Genomic DNA, 18,658 nt, shown 5'->3' on the forward strand with positions numbered 1-18,658 from the left:
GATTAGTGATTAAATTAAGTCTTACTTCATATCTTTTCTTGTCAACATTATCGATAAATCTAACCATGTATGACTGATAAGGACATCAAACTGACACTTTCACAATGGATCTATGTGAATAGGACTGGAAGATTTATAATCATAGTAGTCAATCTAGTGGTTTAAAAAAGTTGATAATTTGAAATTGTATAAAGAGTGGGGACAAGCCTACCATTATCATACCTTATGAAATTATGATTTAATTAGGCCATAAAAGTGGATCAGTTTTATCAATAATGAATAACATTGATGGAAAAATCAAAGGCACTATTTAATTGTAATGTTATGTTTACATCAACTTTTTTTGACTTTAGTGTTCAATTCGCCAGACATTGAAAGATCTAAATTCACACAATTAGAAGATTATGAATCTGAAGAATTAGAAACCACTGCTGTTGATTCAGATCTAATCATACTCGAAGAGACAAGATTTGAAGCTGAGCTGATCAACATTTTTCCTCCATATTATATATATAAATATATATGACAATTATTTCGATTCAATGTATGATTTTTTCTGGTCATGGATTGATATTAAGTTCATTTCGAAATTGTTACAACTGTTCATTATATACATGCCTTTTTGATTTTAATTGAAATGAAAGTTATAGAATGTAGAACTAGTAGAACTAATAGTTAAATAAATTTAAGCGCTGTATTCAATTATCTACAATAAACCCAAAAAAAACAAATAAAGGATCTATATGAATGTCAATCATTTAATTGAAATCAATTAACTTCAAATTAAAATGATCAATTCATGCATATATTAATGTTAACATAATATCTATAATTCTAATTTCCTGATAATTGATCATATATCAGATCAAAAAAAAAACAAGGATCCAAATTATATATTTTGTTAGTTATAAAAATTAATATATAAGCTGCTGCTGATCATTAAAATACTAATACAATCCATCAAATATTACTGCACATGATATTATATCACACAAGTATATCATCTAGCTGCAATCAATTTACACGTCGTCGTTAATCCAAATTTTAAAAGATCACAAATCACTTTAAGTTATAAAATTTAAATATTAATTTGTTAATTTGTTAGTTCAGCGGCAAAAAAATTTCTATATATCATAAATTAAATGCAATACGTCACAATAATATCAGCTATAAATAGTTGGATTTAACTAATATTAAATGAGGTTATATAGCGCAAATTGTATCAGCTTTATTTTCTAGAGCTCATTGATATACTGGAGTGTAATTCTAGACTTGATTCTAGAGATATTAATATTACTATAGTAAAGAAATATTTATAAAATATCGAATACATGAATATAATAGATACGCCAGCCAGCTCCTCTTTTAATTGTCCAACCTCTTGAAGGCTTTCTTACACACCTAGTCGACCACTAGTACACGATGTTTCTCAACAACCTTAGAAGTTAGCACTGTTTAAGTCCCGGTTATGTATCTTGAATAGGAAATAAACTAATTTAATGTTTCAAAAATCCGGTCCTAGATCTAAATACAGATTCAATTTTTGTTAGATTTAAGATAAGTATATGTGATGCTTGGTGATAAGTTTCAATTCATATCTTTCCTTGTCATTATTTCCATATTTATCAGTGCATAACTGATAACAACATTAGGGGGATCTTTCAAAATACCTATCCATCATGTTTATACGTTTAGTATTTGGTATCAAAGATACAATCATAATAACCAGGGTCCAGGAAAGTTCATCTGAAAATTATATAAAGAAAGGAAATATATTCAAATTACATTTTCAATAAAGTTATGATTACAAGTGGATAATTTAAAGTAAGCCATTGGCGCTAAGATTTGTCAATAATGAATACCATAAATGAAAAATCTTCAACTTTAGTGTTTAATACAGATATTGAAAAATCTACATTAGAAGATGGTCTATACATCCAAGAATTAGGTGATTATGGAACTGGTGAATTAGAAAAATTAAAAGATGAAGTTGGTATTAAAGAAGGAAATCGTTTAAAGAAACATCTTCAAGCACGTCATATTTCCATGATTGCAATTGGTGGTGCTATTGGTACCGGTTTATTAATTGGTTCAGGTTCTGCTTTATCTTCTTCAGGTCCTGCTCCTTTATTTATTGGGTATACATTTGTTGGTTTAATTGTGTATCAAGTTATGTGTTGTTTGGGGGAAATTGCAACTTATATTCCATCACCTTCAGGTTTTAATGGATATGCTGAAAGGTATGTTGATCCAGCATTAGGTTTTGCAGTTGGTTGGTGTTATTTGATCAAGTATTTAATAGGAACTCCTAATCAAATTACAGCGGGGGCTCTTGTTATTCAATATTGGATTAAAAGGGATACTGTGAATCCAGGGGTATGGATTACAATCATTACAATTTTGATATTATTAGTTAATATATTTGGTGTTAAAATATTTGGAGAATTTGAATTTTGGTTATCATCAATTAAAATCTTTATTCTTCTAGGACTTTTAATTTTAATGTTTATTATAATGCTTGGAGGTGGTCCAACTCATGATCGTTTAGGATTTAGGTATTGGAATGAACCAGGTGCTTTTAAAACTTTTAAAGGTATTGGAGGTGAAGATAAGGCAAAATTCGTTTCATTTGTTAATGTCCTTGTCACTGCAGTTTTTGCTTATTCAGGTACAGAATTAATTGGCGTTACTGTTGCAGAAGCTTCAAATCCAAGAAAATCAGTTCCAAAAGCTATTAGGTTAACATTTTATCGAATTGTTGTGTTTTATATCATTGGAGTTATTTTATTAGGAATGTGTGTTCCATATAATGATCCTTTATTGATTGATGCATCAAAAGCTTCTACATCAGCAAATGCTTCACCTTTTGTTGTTGCTATAAAGAATGCTTCAATTGGGAAATTAGATCATGTTATAAATGCATGTCTTTTGATATTTATCTTTAGTGCAGCAAATTCAGATTTATATATTGCATCAAGAACTCTTTATGGATTAGCATGTAATGGTAATGCACCAAAAATATTTGCTAAAACAAGTAAATATGGTATACCTTTTTATTCATTGGGTATATGTACTATATTTTGTTTCTTAGGATTTATGTCAATTTCTGAATCTTCACAACAAGTTTTCGGATATTTAGTTAATGTTAGTTCAGTTTTTGGATTATTAACTTGGATGTCAATATTAATTACTCATATTGGATTTTCAAAAGCATTAAAAGCTCAAGGAATTTCAAAGAGTTCATTAGCATATTCAGCTCCATTTCATCCATATGGTACATATATTGCATTATTTTGGTGTATTGTTGTTATGTTTATAAAGAACTTCACAGCTTTCATTAATGGATTTAATTATAAGAGTTTTATAACTGGGTACATTGGTATTCCTGTTTATCTGATTGCATATCTTGGTTATAAATTTATGAAAAGAACCAAGATTCATAGACCTGAACAAGTTGATCTATATACATTGAAAAATATTATAGATGAAGAGGAAGAAGCTGGGAAAATAGAAGAAGCTGAGCGTCAAGAAAGACTGAAGAGTGGGAAGAAGGATAAAGATTGGTTTTATGATAAGTTTGTAGCCTGGTTGTTCTGATATTTATTGATTAATTAATATAGTTCACCGACTTTCCTGCAGTACCGTAGCTTCAAATCTCAGATTCTCATCCCTTCCACTCACCGAATATTTACGAGTCACGACGGGACCTGGACAGCCAGCCAGTCAATCAGAACTTAAAAGGGAAAGGATAACCTGGTCATACTAGATCAATGGATTCTTCAATAAACAGCTATGATAAAATTCAGTTCTTGTTTAAGTGTCTGTCTAAGCTCTGTCTAAGCTCTGTCTAAGCTCTGCCTAACTACCACACAGCCTGCTGTCTGTGTTTGATAAGTTACGCAGATCTCAACTTTTCCAGCCATGTGTCAGACTCTCAGAAGGAAAAACTAAAAAATTAATTAAATCCGATCCAAAAAAAANAAAAAAAAAAAAAGGTCGTGTTGACATTTGGGAAATGTTTTCAAAATATTAACAAGAATTTTTTTTGAGTTCAACTCTCTCAAGATCACAAGACAGTGAGGATTTCTTTGTGACATATGATGCTTATGCGTTACTCCTATAGAATACTTGTGGCGTCTCTGCTACTGATATTGGGGTTTTCAATCTTCAAGTTTAAGGAATTTAGAGATCAAGAAGTTATTGAAAGAGATGATTTATTGAATAGATATCAAACTAATCAACAGAATTCTTTACAATTAGAGAAAGATATTAATGATCTTAGAATCAATGAAAAATTCCTAATCTCTAAATTGAAATTAAATGAAGAAAAATTGGTTGAAAGTACAAAACAATTATCAATAAATCAAGATAAAGTTAACCAATTAAACATATTGAGTGAAGGAACTCGTTATGAAGTTGTAAATTCTCAATATAAAAAATGGAATTTCATTAAAGAATCACCAAGTTATCAAAAAGTTACATATTTGAAAACTGGATTTGATACTTCAATCAATGATTTAATTGTATTAAGTGTTATTGGTCATGGTGAATCTTATGGACCAACAAGATCATTTGCAGATTATCTTGACGTGATACATTCAATGAAATATGATTGGAATAGAGCTACTTTAGGTTTACTAATTGGTAAAAAGGAAGAATATGATAATATAATAAATTATCTTAATAAATTTGAATCTGAAGATTCTTTTTCCAAAATTATTGTTATTCATGCTGAATATATTGAAAAAGTTGGTGCTCAATTATCAAGAGATCAACGTCATGCTGATAACGTTCAAAAAGAACGTAGAAGAACAATTTCAAAATCAAGAAATTTCTTGGTAAATAATGCAATTGAAGATGAAGCATATACATTATTTTTAGATAGTGATATGGTTAAAGTTCCAACAGACATGATTAAAACTTTCCTTAACACGGATAAAGATGTTATAGTACCGCGTATTGCCAAAGGAACAACTATAGAAAATTATGATTTTAATTCATGGAGAGGTACAAGAATAAAACCAACAAAAGAACAAGAAGATTTATTAGATAAAGATCCAAATTTTGTATTTGTTCCAAAACCTGACCAGGCAGATCATATGCATGATTTAGCTCATAAAACTCAAGAATATAATCATAAAGGTGAAGAATCATTCATAGTAGAATTAGATTCTGTAGGTGGTGCTGTATTATTCCTCAAAAGTGAAATTTTTAAACAAGGTATAATGTTCCCAACAAATTATATTATTGGAACTACTTGGGATAGAGAAGGTTATGATGGTATTGAAACTGAAGGGCTTTGCTACCAAGCTAATATTATAGGATATCATTGTTGGGGTATGCCAAATTATGTTGCATATCATGTTGATGAAAACGTTATTGGTGGATAAGCACCAAAGCCATATACTATTTAAAAGTATTGTTTCCCAGACGTTGTACTGTTTTGTGTTTTTATTTTATTTTTTTGTTGTGCATTTGTATTCTAGGATTGAAGTTGTCTGATACATATTTATTACTGCTTTTTGCTCATTTCATTAGTAAATAGTTTGTTGTTAATTAAATTATAGAGAGTGATATTCATCTATGTAGCTTTGTAATTCCTTACGTAATGCTTTTTTTTTAGGTAGTAGCTGCCCGTGCGCTTTACAGGCTTGTTACAATTTGGACAACTCATAACTCATACACTGAAGTGAGACACAATTGAACTCATTTTTATTAGGGAGCTGCTTTGCTAGTCTGATACTCTGGATCTTATCACTTATAACCAGTGACCAGTGACCACTCATTCGTTCACATTGTTGGTTTTCATTGTTTACCTTTAAGTTTCAATCATTTGTACCTTCATTTTGACAGATTTAATAAACTAGTAGACATTTTCATAAACTAAACTAAACTAAGTTGGCACTAAAATTGGAAGTTGGAACCCTTCAAAAGCATAGGACAATATACAGACTATAGCTAGACAGTCAGAAGAATAGACTGAAGAATCTGGATTCTCAAAAACACTATGAAAAAGTTCAGTAGACCAACTTATATCGTGATTTTTTTCCTACTCGTGTCATTCACGATATATTATGGGTATCAACAAGACAAATATACAATTTCTGATATTTCCAAATATTTAGAAACATTAGATACATCAGACGGTAAAGGTGCCAATGGACCATCAAATGAAGGAACCAAATCAGGAAAATTGACTGATAATAATGATCCTGCTTTAATTGAGAAACATAAGATTGAAAATCAAGTTAATGAATTATTAAAGAAGAAACTTGAAAGTGAATTACAATATGAAAGAGAACAATTAGATGCTGAGGTTAAAAAATATAATGAAGAGTCTAGACAGCTTAGAAGAGAGCAAAAAAGTTATGAAAGAAAGAAACAAAAATTATTAGATGATGCTCAAAAACCTGTTGAAGTTAATATAAGAGAACGTAATTCTGAAAATCCATCATTTGTTCAAAAAACTTATACTTTTAAAACAAATAACAAGGAAAACCCCAATGATAACATCGATGGTGAAAAAAATGATCTTGTTATTTTATCTGCAGTCACTCAACAAATTGATTCAAAAGATGGGAAATTTAACAATTTCTTAGCATTATTAGAAGGTTTAGATTATCCAAATTCTAAAACTTCTTTATCAATCTTGTTAAGTTCAAAAGATGAATTTAAAAAATTTGATGAATATGTTGCTAAAATTTTTAAAGAAATTGAAAATACAAAAGATTTAGAATCTTTGAAAAACTCATTTTCTAAAATTACTTTAATGAATGCACAATTTATTGAAGATGAATTTAAAATTGATAGAGCTAATAGACAAAAACCAGAAGCTCAAAAACAACGTCGTAAACTACTTGCACGTTTAAGAAATTTCCTAGTCTTTAATGGTATAGGTGCAGAAATTTATTCATTATCAGTAGATTCTGATATGATTGAATTACCAAAAGATTTGATCACAACATTTATTGAATCTGGTAAAGATATCGTTACAATTAGAGTTGATATGAAAAACAGTGCAGGTCATGTTGTTCATAAAGATTTTGATTTAAATTCTTGGGCTGGTGATAGAAAAACACCAACTCCTGAACAAGATGCAGATCCAAATTTATTTTTCGAACCAGGTCCTGGACCAAATAAAATTCAATTTTCTGATATTCATAAAAATCCATCAAAATATGGATTGAAAAGATCAGATAAAAAATCACTATTTGAATTAAATTCTGTTGGTGGTGCTGTATTATTTGTTAAAACTGAAATCTTTAAACAAGGTATAATGTTCCCACCTTATTATGCAGTGGGGACAAAATGGGATAGAGAAGATGGATTTGATGGTATTGAAACAGAAGGGCTTTGTTATCAAGCGAAATCAATTGGATATAGTTGTTGGGGGCTCCCATTTGTAGTGGGGTATCATGAAGCTAGTTAGCTTTAAATATATTGTACATTAAATATTACAGGAGTTTTGAATTTTCAAATCAAACTAGTAATACAGTTTTTTGTTTGTATTATATATACATATACATGAATTTATATATCATTCTTCATCTCCGTCTAATAATGAACCTTTCTTTTCTTCACCTCTTGATGCGAATCTTTTACCAAAGAAATATATTAATGCCTTATCAAATAATTTATATGAAAATTTTGCAACAACTATAATACCACCATATATAGTGGCAAGTCTAACTAAAAATGTACTAAATGGTATTCTCTTATCTTCAACAATTAATGAAATTGGTTCAAAATCATATTTGAAAAATAATCCTGGTACACCTTTATTTTCGAATGAATATAATTTTTTCTGTAATGAAGTACTATATTGATTTGTTTCAATTTCAACACCTAATTTTTTATAAACAGTTGGAACAACACTTAGGTAATATTGATAACTTTGTAAATGTTCTTTTGTTATTTGAACAGTTGCATCTAATGGATTATGAATATATGGATAAAATTCACCAAATGAAAATTCACTAATAATATGTGTGAAATTCAATCCATCAATACCAACATGCGATCTTGAATTCCCTCTATAACCATATCCTTGTGCAGTTATATGGAAATCACCAGATACTTTATTCACAGGAATTGAACCATATATATGACAAGCTGGAGCACCTGAATCTTTTGCATCACCACGATCTCTAAATTCTGCAATTATACCTTGTGCCATAACTTCATCTAAATCCGGAGTATTTGAATCATAATTCTCATCTGTTTTATAACCTGGTGGTATAAAGAATGAAAATCCTTCATAATGTAACAATTCACTTGCTAAAAATCTATCATCTGTCAAATCTTTAACATTTGTATGTATAAAATTACATGGCATTGCAACAACTATATCTAAATTTATCCTTAGATCTCTTTGTAATTTATTATCAACTCTGAATTGATGATCCACTTCACCACCGAAAAATTGTCCTACTTCCACCCATGTTAAGAACAGGATAAATAACCCCATCATTATGGTGGAGTATGAACCTTTTGTGGAACGCACTTCATGTGTTGATGCGACTTTAGCTATAAAAATGATAATAGTTAGTAAATAGTGTCTATGACCCAAGCGAAAACTGCACTCACGAAACGCGTCAAAAGACCGTAGATTAGCCATATTTCCCCTGTATTCTCTTATAAGAAACCAATGAATTCAAGATGTGAATTATTCGAATTTCTGTCTCGTTTTTGGCTATGAATTTTAAATTCAAACGGTTTTGTTGTTCAATTTCTCGATGATAAACTTTTCGTCAGTGCAACACCCGCGAATATTATAAATTGTTATTGTACTTTACTTATATTTGTGCAAAACTCCTTCCAAAGTATTTCTTTCAAACCAACTTTCGTTTCAACGTTGATTGAGTCTATGATAGGAGAAGATCATGTCAATATTTCAAGAATGACAGATGAAGAAGATGGTCTCCCTGATGATCTGGAGGTGTTGAAGTCCATTTACCCCGAAGCAGAGATCAGTTCTAGTTCTATATCGTTAAATATCAAACTTATACCCAGCACAAAAAACAGGATTCTGTTGATATCATCTGGACAAGTCCTGAAAACCTTTGAGACACGGTGGTTCGATCCTTTACACTTCAAAATTGATTTACCTTTGAATAATGGTGTGATATATTTAGAATCAAAATGGTTAAATGAAGATGTCTTACAAATGATGAAGATGAAACTTGAAGGTATTAGAACAGATGCAATCAAAGATGATATGTTAGATTCATTATCATATACATTAATAAACTACCTTACAGTGGATCTAATTGAAGATTTTGATGGTGATATATTTCCTAGCAAAACGGAAGATCCTGAATATTATCAATTATTAGAAACTTTATCACATCAAGTAAGATTTACAACTTTCCAGAATGAAAGATTTGATTGTTCAATTTGTATTGAATCTCATGATGGTACAAATGGAATTCTGCTAGACTGTGATCATGCTTTCTGTAAATCATGCTTCAAGCAATACTCTGAACCAATAATGAATTCTAAATATGCTTCCACATTACAATGTCCAAATTGCCCTATTATGAATTTGAAAAATTTAGATAGTAAAGGACCTGCTGAACTAAGAGAACTTCTATTTGAAAGACGTATGAAGAAAGAAGATTTATTACAAATGTACACACCAGAAGTTGTTGAAAAGTTTGAAAATGATAGAGATTTAGTATTGTTTGAAAAATATCAAAATTATTTCCCTTTTGTTTGTGCTAAATGTCCAAGATGTAAAAAATGGGGATTTAGAGATGATCTGGATGATAATTTGGTTATTTGTAAAAATTGTAAATTAGCTTATTGTTATCAATGTAATCATAGTTGGCATGGAAATAATAATCTGTGCAGATCAAGGTTGAATCAAATCCCTGAGGATGTCATACAGAATATGCTGAGTGGAGAATTAGATTCAGATTCCAAAGTGAAATTTATCCAACAGTACGGTAAAAGAACTCTCAATCTGGCAATAAAGGAATACTTAGCTGATATTGCATTTGAAAAGGCAATTGAAGATGATGAAAATTTGGTTAAATGTCCTCGATGTTCCACTGTTGTTACAAAATCTGATGGCTGTCATAAAATGAAATGCCCACTTTGTTCTGCAAATTTCTGTTATAGATGTTCATCTCATTTAGATGATGATAATCCTTATACTCATTATGCTGATCCATTATCACCTTGCTATAAATTACTGTTTGAAGGCATGCCAGGGGCTCAATAGTATGCACATCACAACAATATCATTTCATATACATATATTTATATCTATAAATAAAGTGAGTTGTAAAAAAATATATAATTCTCATAAAGGCATTAATAATCATAAAACATGTGTAGGTTTTCTTGCAGGTCTTGAATATCTAATAACATTTCTAAATAATCTTCGTCTTTTGAATTCATCATCAATATGAAATTCATTGTTTTCATCAATAAAATTATCACGATTCAATCTTAATCCACGATTTTGACACCATTCTAAACACTCATAATCTATATTCCATGGTTCATCATCTTCAAATTTCCAACCCTTTGGTGGTTGGACAGAGTCTATTGTTGCGACTCCAGGTGGTGGTTTCTGTGCTTTTCTATAAGCATCACTCATATCGAAAATATTTTGTGAAAACATATAAAATTCCCAATTTGATGAAGTGAAACTTTTTTGGAAAATCTCAAATATCTCAACCTCTTTTATTTCAGGTGGATCATCAATTATAATATCTCTTCTTTCCGAATCTTTAACAATCTTATCCAAGTCCTTTTTTTGTGGTTTAATTAAATTATTGAATTCCATAAGTTTTGGATAAACTTTTGGATGTATTAATATGAATAACAGCCATCCATTTGTTATCATCATAATCCTCCAAGGGATATATGGTCCAATAAGGACCAGTATACAAACAGTTAAGAAGACAGTGAAGAATAACGAGGTTGAAATTCTTTCATCTTTGAAACCAGCTGTACCATACCAAAATTTCTCAATATTGTCAATACCACCTAACAAATTTGTCAAGGAATTTTGCAAATCTCTCATATTGACAATGAATTCCATATTTTTCTTCAACAGCTTTACATTACTATCAATTGTTTCATTCAGTTCTGGAACTCTTTTTTCAATTTCCTCTTCTTCAATGGCTTTTTCTTCATCAACAATCTCTGCCATTTTAGGGTTATCAATTTTGGAAAATAATTCAAGTAAAGATTCACCTCTTGGTCTGACTTTTAGTAATTTTGGTTTGTGAATCGGATGTCTATGAAGATAACCTGGTACCATTATTCCATATAATAAATAGATCAAAGGCAATATGAACAACAAATTAGGATGTAAGACAACATAAGTATAAATCATTAAAGATGTAATTGTCAGAGATGGTTGAGTCCAGTGGAATATTCTCAGAATGAAATACTGGGCTTGGAACGCACCACCTAGCCTAGCAGTCATTTTCCTCAAATTTTTAGTGAATTTTGGTATTGATAAACTTTCACCTTCTTTTCTCAATGGATCATTTACACGGAACTCTAAATCTTTCTTATCAGGAATGACAGCATGTACTAGTAGCTTCTCCAATAATATATCAATGAAATGAGATTGTGTCTTATCCATTGTTTTTTCTCTTTTGATATCTGTAGAACTTCTTTCTTCACCATCTTCTTCAAAATCTGAATCTCTCCAAAAGCCATCTGTATCATCATCCGTAGCACCATCACTGAAAGTACCACTTATATCTCTGGAGTCATCTTCACCATTACTCCCACTGCTTCCACTGCGCTTACGCTCTTCACCTTTATCTTTCCACTTGTCAAAACTAGCACCTAACACAGAAGCAGCGGTTGCTGCCGCCAGCTTTCTCTTCGACGTGGGATTGTCATTCTGTTTCTGGCTGTAGTTGGAAGTGATCCCATAAAGCTGACCTAGTCCTAATATAGCAGCATCCTGGAATCTCTGAGACATTTCTTGACCTAACTTGATTCAATTTGCCATTGGGTATAAAAGCTCTTAATATGTCAAAAAGTGATTTGATTTATTACAACTAGCCTTCATTTCGCGGGGGATTACATCAGCTTATCGGCCGGCGAAAACACAGACAATATCAACGTTTGACTGATACGGATTTGAAATAATATAAAGGGCTGCCAATTTCTACGAATAACTAAGTTTCTACTATGCTTATGGAGAGAAAAGTGTTAATTCTAAGCTAAAATGGGAGATACAGAAACCAAATCATTCCTCATCATCAACCCAAACTCATCAAAGTCAGTCACTGATAACCTAAAGGATCTTTTACCAATTCCACCAAAGACAAAATTAGAATTCTATACAGGCCCTTCAACTGCTCCACCAGAAATAGATGGTCCAGAAACCTCAAGACAATCAACTGAGGCTTGTTTCCCAGACTTGAGAGATAATCACATGAAACATGATGGGTATTTAGTATGTTGTTACTCAGATCATCCTTTGATTTACAAACTACGTGAGATCACAAAGAAACCTGTTCAAGGTATATATCAAGCATCAATCACATTTGCTAGTACAAACTTCCCAGAAAAATTTGGTATCTTAACATCTACAAACTCTTGGGAACCAATATTGGACGAAGCTGTGAAGACATCTTTTGGTGGCGTCGATATCCCATTGTTTACAGGTACAGTTGCTGCTAATGTTAACGTTTTGAAACTTGGTGATCCAAAATATTTCCAAAAATTAGTAGAAAGAGCTAAAATTTGTGTTGACTCAGGTGCTAAAACTATTCTTTTGGGGTGTGCAGGTCTTAGTGGATTAGAGAATAAACTTGAAGCCGAGTTTGATAACGTTAAATTTATTGATAGTGTTGCTTTTGGTTCAGAATTACTAAATACATTGGTAAGATTTGATAACTAATTAAATGTACATAAAATCATTATTAAACACAAAAATTAACCACACTGATATACGTAACTCAGTATGATTTATTATTCTTATATCCGTATGCATAAGGTAAAAATTCATTCATTTTCTTTTTGTTCTTTCTATTCTTCCTCCTCCTTTCTGTATTGTATTGTATTTTCTTCTCCTCTTATTTTCTATTTCTTAATCTCATCATAAATGCAAGCATCTTATTTTCAATTTCATACACTTCTTTATCATTCAAATTTGATATATCATGATCTGTGAAACTATTGAAAACATCATTAATCTTATCAATTGGTTGTACAACTGGATTTTCATCTGGTGGTGTCAAAACATCAAGGCCAGGACTATTAATATGTTCAAGACGTTGTTTCTTTTGAGCTGGTTCAATTTTATTAGATATTGGCTTTCTTGGTGAAGATGAAATGAAACTTTTTGAAAATTCCGAATCATCAATTTCAACGATATCACCATCACTATCTTCATCTGATGATTCATAATTATGGTTTGCCCCAGTAGGTTGTTCCTCTTCTCCACCTTGGTATTGTCTCTTTCTAGATGATCTAGTTGGTGTATTTTGAATATCTTGGTTATGGTTATCAATATTCGATAAAGGTGCATTTTTTGATCTGATATGTTTTAAAGGACTTGAATATAAAACCATTGAATCACTTGGAATATCATTCTCCTTTTCATCATCTTTATCTTGGCCAATAGTGCCTACATCAGTATCTTCTGTAGTTTCTTGAGTAGCTTCAACATCATTACTTGGTTGTGATTCTTCTTCATTAGGTTTGTGTACTACCAAAGCCTCATTTGAATCTGGAATTTCTTGAGTTTCAACAACTTGATCAATAGGTTCTTCAGTTTTACTTTTCTTAGGTGATGAAATATCTTCTTGACTTTCGAAAAATCTTTCACCAGCGTCTGATGATGTGGATTCATGAACTGGTGATGAAGATGGATTGACATTAGTTTGTGCATCATAAAATTCAGGTTCATCTGATGGATGATCAGCCCATTCATTAGTCAATTCAACAGAAGCACTTTTTTCAATACGTTGTGGATCTTGATCAATAACTTGTATTGGTTGTTCAATATTTTCATCTTTATCATTTTTAGAGTCTTGGGACACCTCTGATTCTTGTAATGATACTTTTGGTTCTTCATTGATAACTTCTTTAGCAGTAACATTTTTATCTTCAGGCACTTCATTTGAATTTTTGAGAGAGTCTTGTTCATCATCTGGTATGATTAAAGTATCATTATAATCAGATCCAGCCTCACGAGTATCTTTAGCTTCAAGGTCTTTAACATTTTCATCAGTTGATTCAGCAATAAGATCACCATTGTTATCAATGTTACGATTCTTTGGATCACTATCATCAATTGATTCACTTGAATTTGTTAATTCAGGATTAACTGTATTTGATGATTCATTTGATGGTCTAATACCTGATTTATTGAACTCTTCAACAATTTTGGATAATCTTTTCTTCTCTTTAAAAATTTCAACTCTTTTTCTAAATTCACCAATTTTGAAATTTAATCTGGATTGAGATTCAGTTTCTGATGTAGCACCATCAGTAAAACTATCAGCTTGTTGATCAATATCCATAGAATCAGCTTCATTTCCAACTTCAACTGTATCAGATTGTACACTATTTTCCAAACTTTCTTGAGGTTTAGTCTCAGATTGTGCCTCTTGTGTGACCTCTTGATCTTTTTCAACAGGTTCTTCAATGGCAGGTTCTGCTATAGTAGGTTCAGCTTTGTCTTCAATTTCCACAGTATCATGTTCTTCAACTTTAGAATTATCAGCTTCAACACCAGAATCTTGTTCAACACTTTTATTTTCAAAATCAACAGTGTTATCGTTGAGAGAAACTGATTGTTGAATCTCAACAGTGTCTTGGACAGTACTATCTTCTGTTATAACAGCTTCATCAGCAATATCATTAACATTCTCTTCAACTGGAGGTGTAAGTTCTGGTGTTTGGTCATTGTTTGAAACATCTGATGATTGAATCCCGTGTAGATCTTCTTTAGGTTTATTAGGTTTATCAGCTTGCGTTTTTTCAATTTCAACTTCATCTTCAGTTTCATTTACTTCTGCAATTGATTGAGTTGGAATTTCACTAGCTTCTTCATCTCTTATATCATCTTTAGCACCTTTAGAATCTGTTGAATCAACACTTAAATCATAATCAACTTGATCTGTAACATTAGGTATATCTTTAGCTTCACTAGTATTAGCGGATAAATCTGATGAGCTAACTTCTTTAACTGATTCTTTAGTTGGTGATTGTGTAACGAGACTACTAAGATTTTGTCTTTGTTGAATAATTTGATCATCAACAAATTTTTTAACTTTTGGTAAATTTTCCAAGATAATAGATTCTTTCAAAGCATTTTTAATAACACCTTGAATTAATTTTAAAATTTGTGGTGTTGTAGTTAAAACTTTTTGATTTTTTTTCAAAGCTTCACATAATTCTAAACCTTGAGCTAAAAATCCATCAATTTGTTCATTACCATTTTTTTGAATTTTTTGTAAATATTTATCAAAAAATGCTAAACCATAAAAATGAACATCATCTGAATATTGTTGATCCGGATCCATAACATGGAAATAAATATGTTCTTTTAGTTGATTTAAAATCCACATTTGATCATGTATCAAAAGTTTATTGAAAAAATCAATAGCAATAATTGATGACATACTTTGAAGTTCAGTCACCATACATTGTGTGAATGGTGTGGTTAATTGTTGATGATGAGTATGGATATGTTTTGTAAATTTAATAATTTCAGTAGCTGACCATGAACTTATTTTCAAATATGAAATACCTTGCAATGGAGTAATTGTAGAGCATTTTGTAATATATGATAAATAATTTTTCCATAAATTTTCATCTTTATCCAGATTTGATATGGTATTACCAATTGATTGAATTTCAAAACTTGGTAATAATTTTTCAAAAATTTTTGAACCCAGATAATTATTCAAATATTGAACAATCAATTTATCCTTATGATTCATTATTAAACTTTCATAAAATTTATATTGATGAGCTTTGATAACGTTAACAATGATTTTAATTGATTCATTGAACATATTCTTTGGACTATTATAATGATTTAATGCCATTGTGACATAAACATTAGATTGATTGAAAACCAATATACCGTTAGATTCTTTCAAGAAAGCTCTATTACCAAAAGTATTCTTGATGTTTAGTAAAAATTTTTCAATGTATAATGATTTATCAGAATCTGAAAATTGATCTATAGCTTTTAAATATTCTGGAATAAAATCTTTATAAAGTTCAAGAGCACCAAATAATTTATTCAACATTGTAATATCATTATCTCTAACTGAAACATTTTTAATTGAGCCCATTAATGTAAATAATGCTTGAACTTTAACTTTAACAGTTTCATTTGAATTCCAAATTGAATTGATAAAAGTTTTCCAAATTAATTCATGATTTTTCAAAATAGTATCAGGTTGTAAAGGTTGAATTTCATTAATATTAAATTTATCATTCCCCAAACATTTAACTAAATAAAAAGGATCTTGTTGTCTTTGTTGTTGATAAATAACATGTGTGAAAACTTTAACAGGAAATTTTTGTAAAATTTCATTTCTTCCACTTAAATCATTTAATAAAGTATCAATATAAGGCCAAATTTGTGAAAAAAATTGTTTGATCAAAAAAGTATTATTGAAAAAGGAATAAATTATCTGTAGGACAAAAATTGATAAAGATTCATGATCAATAAAATCCCTTTTAATTAATTTAAATCCATTAAACATTAGTTCTAAGTTTTCTGGAAATTTACCATTTTTATATAGAACATAAAACAATCCTTTATATGCTCTAATACCATTACTAATAATTTCATCAGATTCTGAAGTTAATGCTTTTTTCAAAATTAAAAACCATGGACTATCAATTTCAATTGGTAATTCTGTTAATGATTCATTAGTTGAATAAAACATTAATGTTATACCTAACCATAAATCCATTGCAATTTTGGATTGATCTTGTAATAATTCTAAAGATCTTCCAATAATGTATGTAAATGTAGTTTGTTGTAAATCTAATGGAGTTGAATTTATTGAAATTTGACTTTCAGGTTGAATATTTAAAGTTTTATGAATTGGTAAAGTTAAAGATCTATGAATTTCAAAATTCACATTTTTAGAAGTTAAATATAATTTTGAGGCTTCTAAAAGACATTGAACTGCAACTTGTTGTTGTTTTTGATAAATTGGTGAATTAAAATCACAAAGACAATTAAATAAAAATGGTAACCAAGATTTTGAATTTTTTTCCATCATTAATGTATGATTTATTATTAATGATTTTAAAGTATATAATCTTTCCACTAATAATGATGATGAATTAAAATGTTTCATATTTAATAAAGCATATAATATGAATTCTTGAATTGAAGTATTTAAATATGAATGTAATTTATGATCTTTTAATAATTGTAAATTTGCAGTTATTAATGATTTTGATATAGTTTGTTTTAAAATTAATGAAGAACTATGATTTATACACCATTTACCTAAATCAAAATTAATTTTAGATTTTTTCCAAAAATTTAACATAATTTTATTATTTGATAATAATTGAGTTAAAATTTTGGTTATTTGAATATCAGTTCTCACAAGAAATGCATTTGATTCATTATTTAATATTTCATTTTCAATAGAGACAAGATCTCTTTTCAATAATCTTGTTAATTCAGATAAACTTCCTAATAATATTAATATTTTTTTATCATTTAAATCTTTTAATAATAGATTTAAAGTTGCATAAATTTCAAATTGACGTTCACATGATGGAATATCTAATACAATTATACCACCATGTAATATATTTTTGAAAAAAACCAATTCTTCATTTGTGGTTACAGTATTTGATGATGATGATGATAATCTTGGAATATTACCTGGAGTCCAAAATTCTAATCTTGATGCATTACTTGATGATATTAAAGTTTGATTTGAATTAGAAGATTGTGAATTTGTTGGAACTAAAGGATTCATTTGTGGTGGATCTAAAAACGTTGACTTCAAAATTGATTTCTTTGGTGTGGGTATAGTTCTATCATTCATAACTAAATTTTCAGTAAACATAACTTTTTTACTTCGTATTGGTGAAGATTTTGAAATATCTGATGGTTTTATATGTCTTTGTCTAGTAAATTCTGGAGATGGTGAAGGTAATGAGTTTAATCTTGTAGCTGTGGGTTTCAAAGGTGAAGATTTGGCTTTATTCATTGAATTTAAACTTGTCTGTAGAGCTTGTTCAAACTTATTGTTTAATGGAGATGAAGGTAAGTTGTGATTATTATTTGATTTTGAAGCCAGTAGACTTCTTCTTTTCGTGCTCATAGGTGTAATTGATGATGGGGGTGGTAAGCTTGTAGTTGAGTCTTTAACAGGACTTGATCCCAATGATTTATTAGAATTTGTAGTTGGTGGAGGTGCCAATATTGGATTTGGTGAAGGTGATCTTCTAATTTTTGCAGTTCTCTTTGTGATGGGAGCTGACTTGACAAGTTTTGGAGCAACTAGAGGTCTCTTCTTCAGCCCAGCCATCGTCTTGTTGTATCTTGTCCTTTGTAATGAATAGCCGCTGTAGGAGCCTGTCCAGATCCAATACCAAAAGCTTTGTTTAATTTGAGATGAGTTTAAACTGATTAAAATATTTAATGACATACGCGCTCACGATTTCGCGTTGCGCTCAA

At 30.0% G+C, this 18,658-nt stretch overlaps 8 protein-coding genes across 8 annotated transcripts; 5 read left to right on the top strand and 3 right to left on the bottom strand.

Moving 5' to 3' along the window:
- Positions 1-1,854: 1,854 nt before the first annotated feature.
- On the top strand, positions 1,855-3,597 carry BN7_682 (Dicarboxylic amino acid permease; the record flags this gene model as incomplete). Its single annotated transcript, XM_011278683.1, has 1 exon — positions 1,855-3,597. The coding sequence occupies one exon, from the start codon at positions 1,855-1,857 to the stop codon at positions 3,595-3,597; it is 1,743 nt and encodes a 580-aa protein (XP_011276985.1).
- A 509-nt stretch (positions 3,598-4,106) lies between these two features.
- On the top strand, positions 4,107-5,390 carry BN7_683 (uncharacterized protein; the record flags this gene model as incomplete). Its single annotated transcript, XM_011278684.1, has 1 exon — positions 4,107-5,390. The coding sequence occupies one exon, from the start codon at positions 4,107-4,109 to the stop codon at positions 5,388-5,390; it is 1,284 nt and encodes a 427-aa protein (XP_011276986.1).
- A 617-nt stretch (positions 5,391-6,007) lies between these two features.
- On the top strand, positions 6,008-7,429 carry BN7_684 (Mannan polymerase II complex ANP1 subunit; the record flags this gene model as incomplete). Its single annotated transcript, XM_011278685.1, has 1 exon — positions 6,008-7,429. One exon carries the CDS (start codon positions 6,008-6,010, stop codon positions 7,427-7,429), a length of 1,422 nt encoding a protein of 473 aa, XP_011276987.1.
- Positions 7,430-7,537: 108 nt separating this feature from the next.
- ERV41 (Erv41p) lies at positions 7,538-8,617 on the bottom strand (the record flags this gene model as incomplete). The annotated part of the gene is made up of 1 exon (XM_011278686.1): positions 7,538-8,617. The coding sequence occupies one exon, from the start codon at positions 8,615-8,617 to the stop codon at positions 7,538-7,540; it is 1,080 nt and encodes a 359-aa protein (XP_011276988.1).
- Positions 8,618-8,899: 282 nt separating this feature from the next.
- On the top strand, positions 8,900-10,225 carry ITT1 (RBR-type E3 ubiquitin transferase; the record flags this gene model as incomplete). Its single annotated transcript, XM_011278687.1, has 1 exon — positions 8,900-10,225. The coding sequence occupies one exon, from the start codon at positions 8,900-8,902 to the stop codon at positions 10,223-10,225; it is 1,326 nt and encodes a 441-aa protein (XP_011276989.1).
- Positions 10,226-10,324: 99 nt separating this feature from the next.
- PEX28 (Pex28p) lies at positions 10,325-11,953 on the bottom strand (the record flags this gene model as incomplete). Its single annotated transcript, XM_011278688.1, has 1 exon — positions 10,325-11,953. One exon carries the CDS (start codon positions 11,951-11,953, stop codon positions 10,325-10,327), a length of 1,629 nt encoding a protein of 542 aa, XP_011276990.1.
- A 249-nt stretch (positions 11,954-12,202) lies between these two features.
- Positions 12,203-12,880, top strand: DCG1 (Dcg1p; the record flags this gene model as incomplete). The annotated part of the gene is made up of 1 exon (XM_011278689.1): positions 12,203-12,880. One exon carries the CDS (start codon positions 12,203-12,205, stop codon positions 12,878-12,880), a length of 678 nt encoding a protein of 225 aa, XP_011276991.1.
- Positions 12,881-13,055: 175 nt separating this feature from the next.
- On the bottom strand, positions 13,056-18,629 carry BN7_689 (uncharacterized protein; the record flags this gene model as incomplete). The annotated part of the gene is made up of 1 exon (XM_011278690.1): positions 13,056-18,629. The coding sequence occupies one exon, from the start codon at positions 18,627-18,629 to the stop codon at positions 13,056-13,058; it is 5,574 nt and encodes a 1,857-aa protein (XP_011276992.1).
- Between the last annotated feature and the right edge of the window lie 29 nt (positions 18,630-18,658).

Source organism: Wickerhamomyces ciferrii, contig 00012 (assembly GCF_000313485.1).
Source record: "Wickerhamomyces ciferrii WGS project CAIF00000000 data, strain NRRL Y-1031 F-60-10, contig 00012, whole genome shotgun sequence".
Classification (NCBI taxonomy): Eukaryota; Fungi; Ascomycota; class Saccharomycetes; order Phaffomycetales; family Wickerhamomycetaceae; genus Hansenula; species Hansenula ciferrii.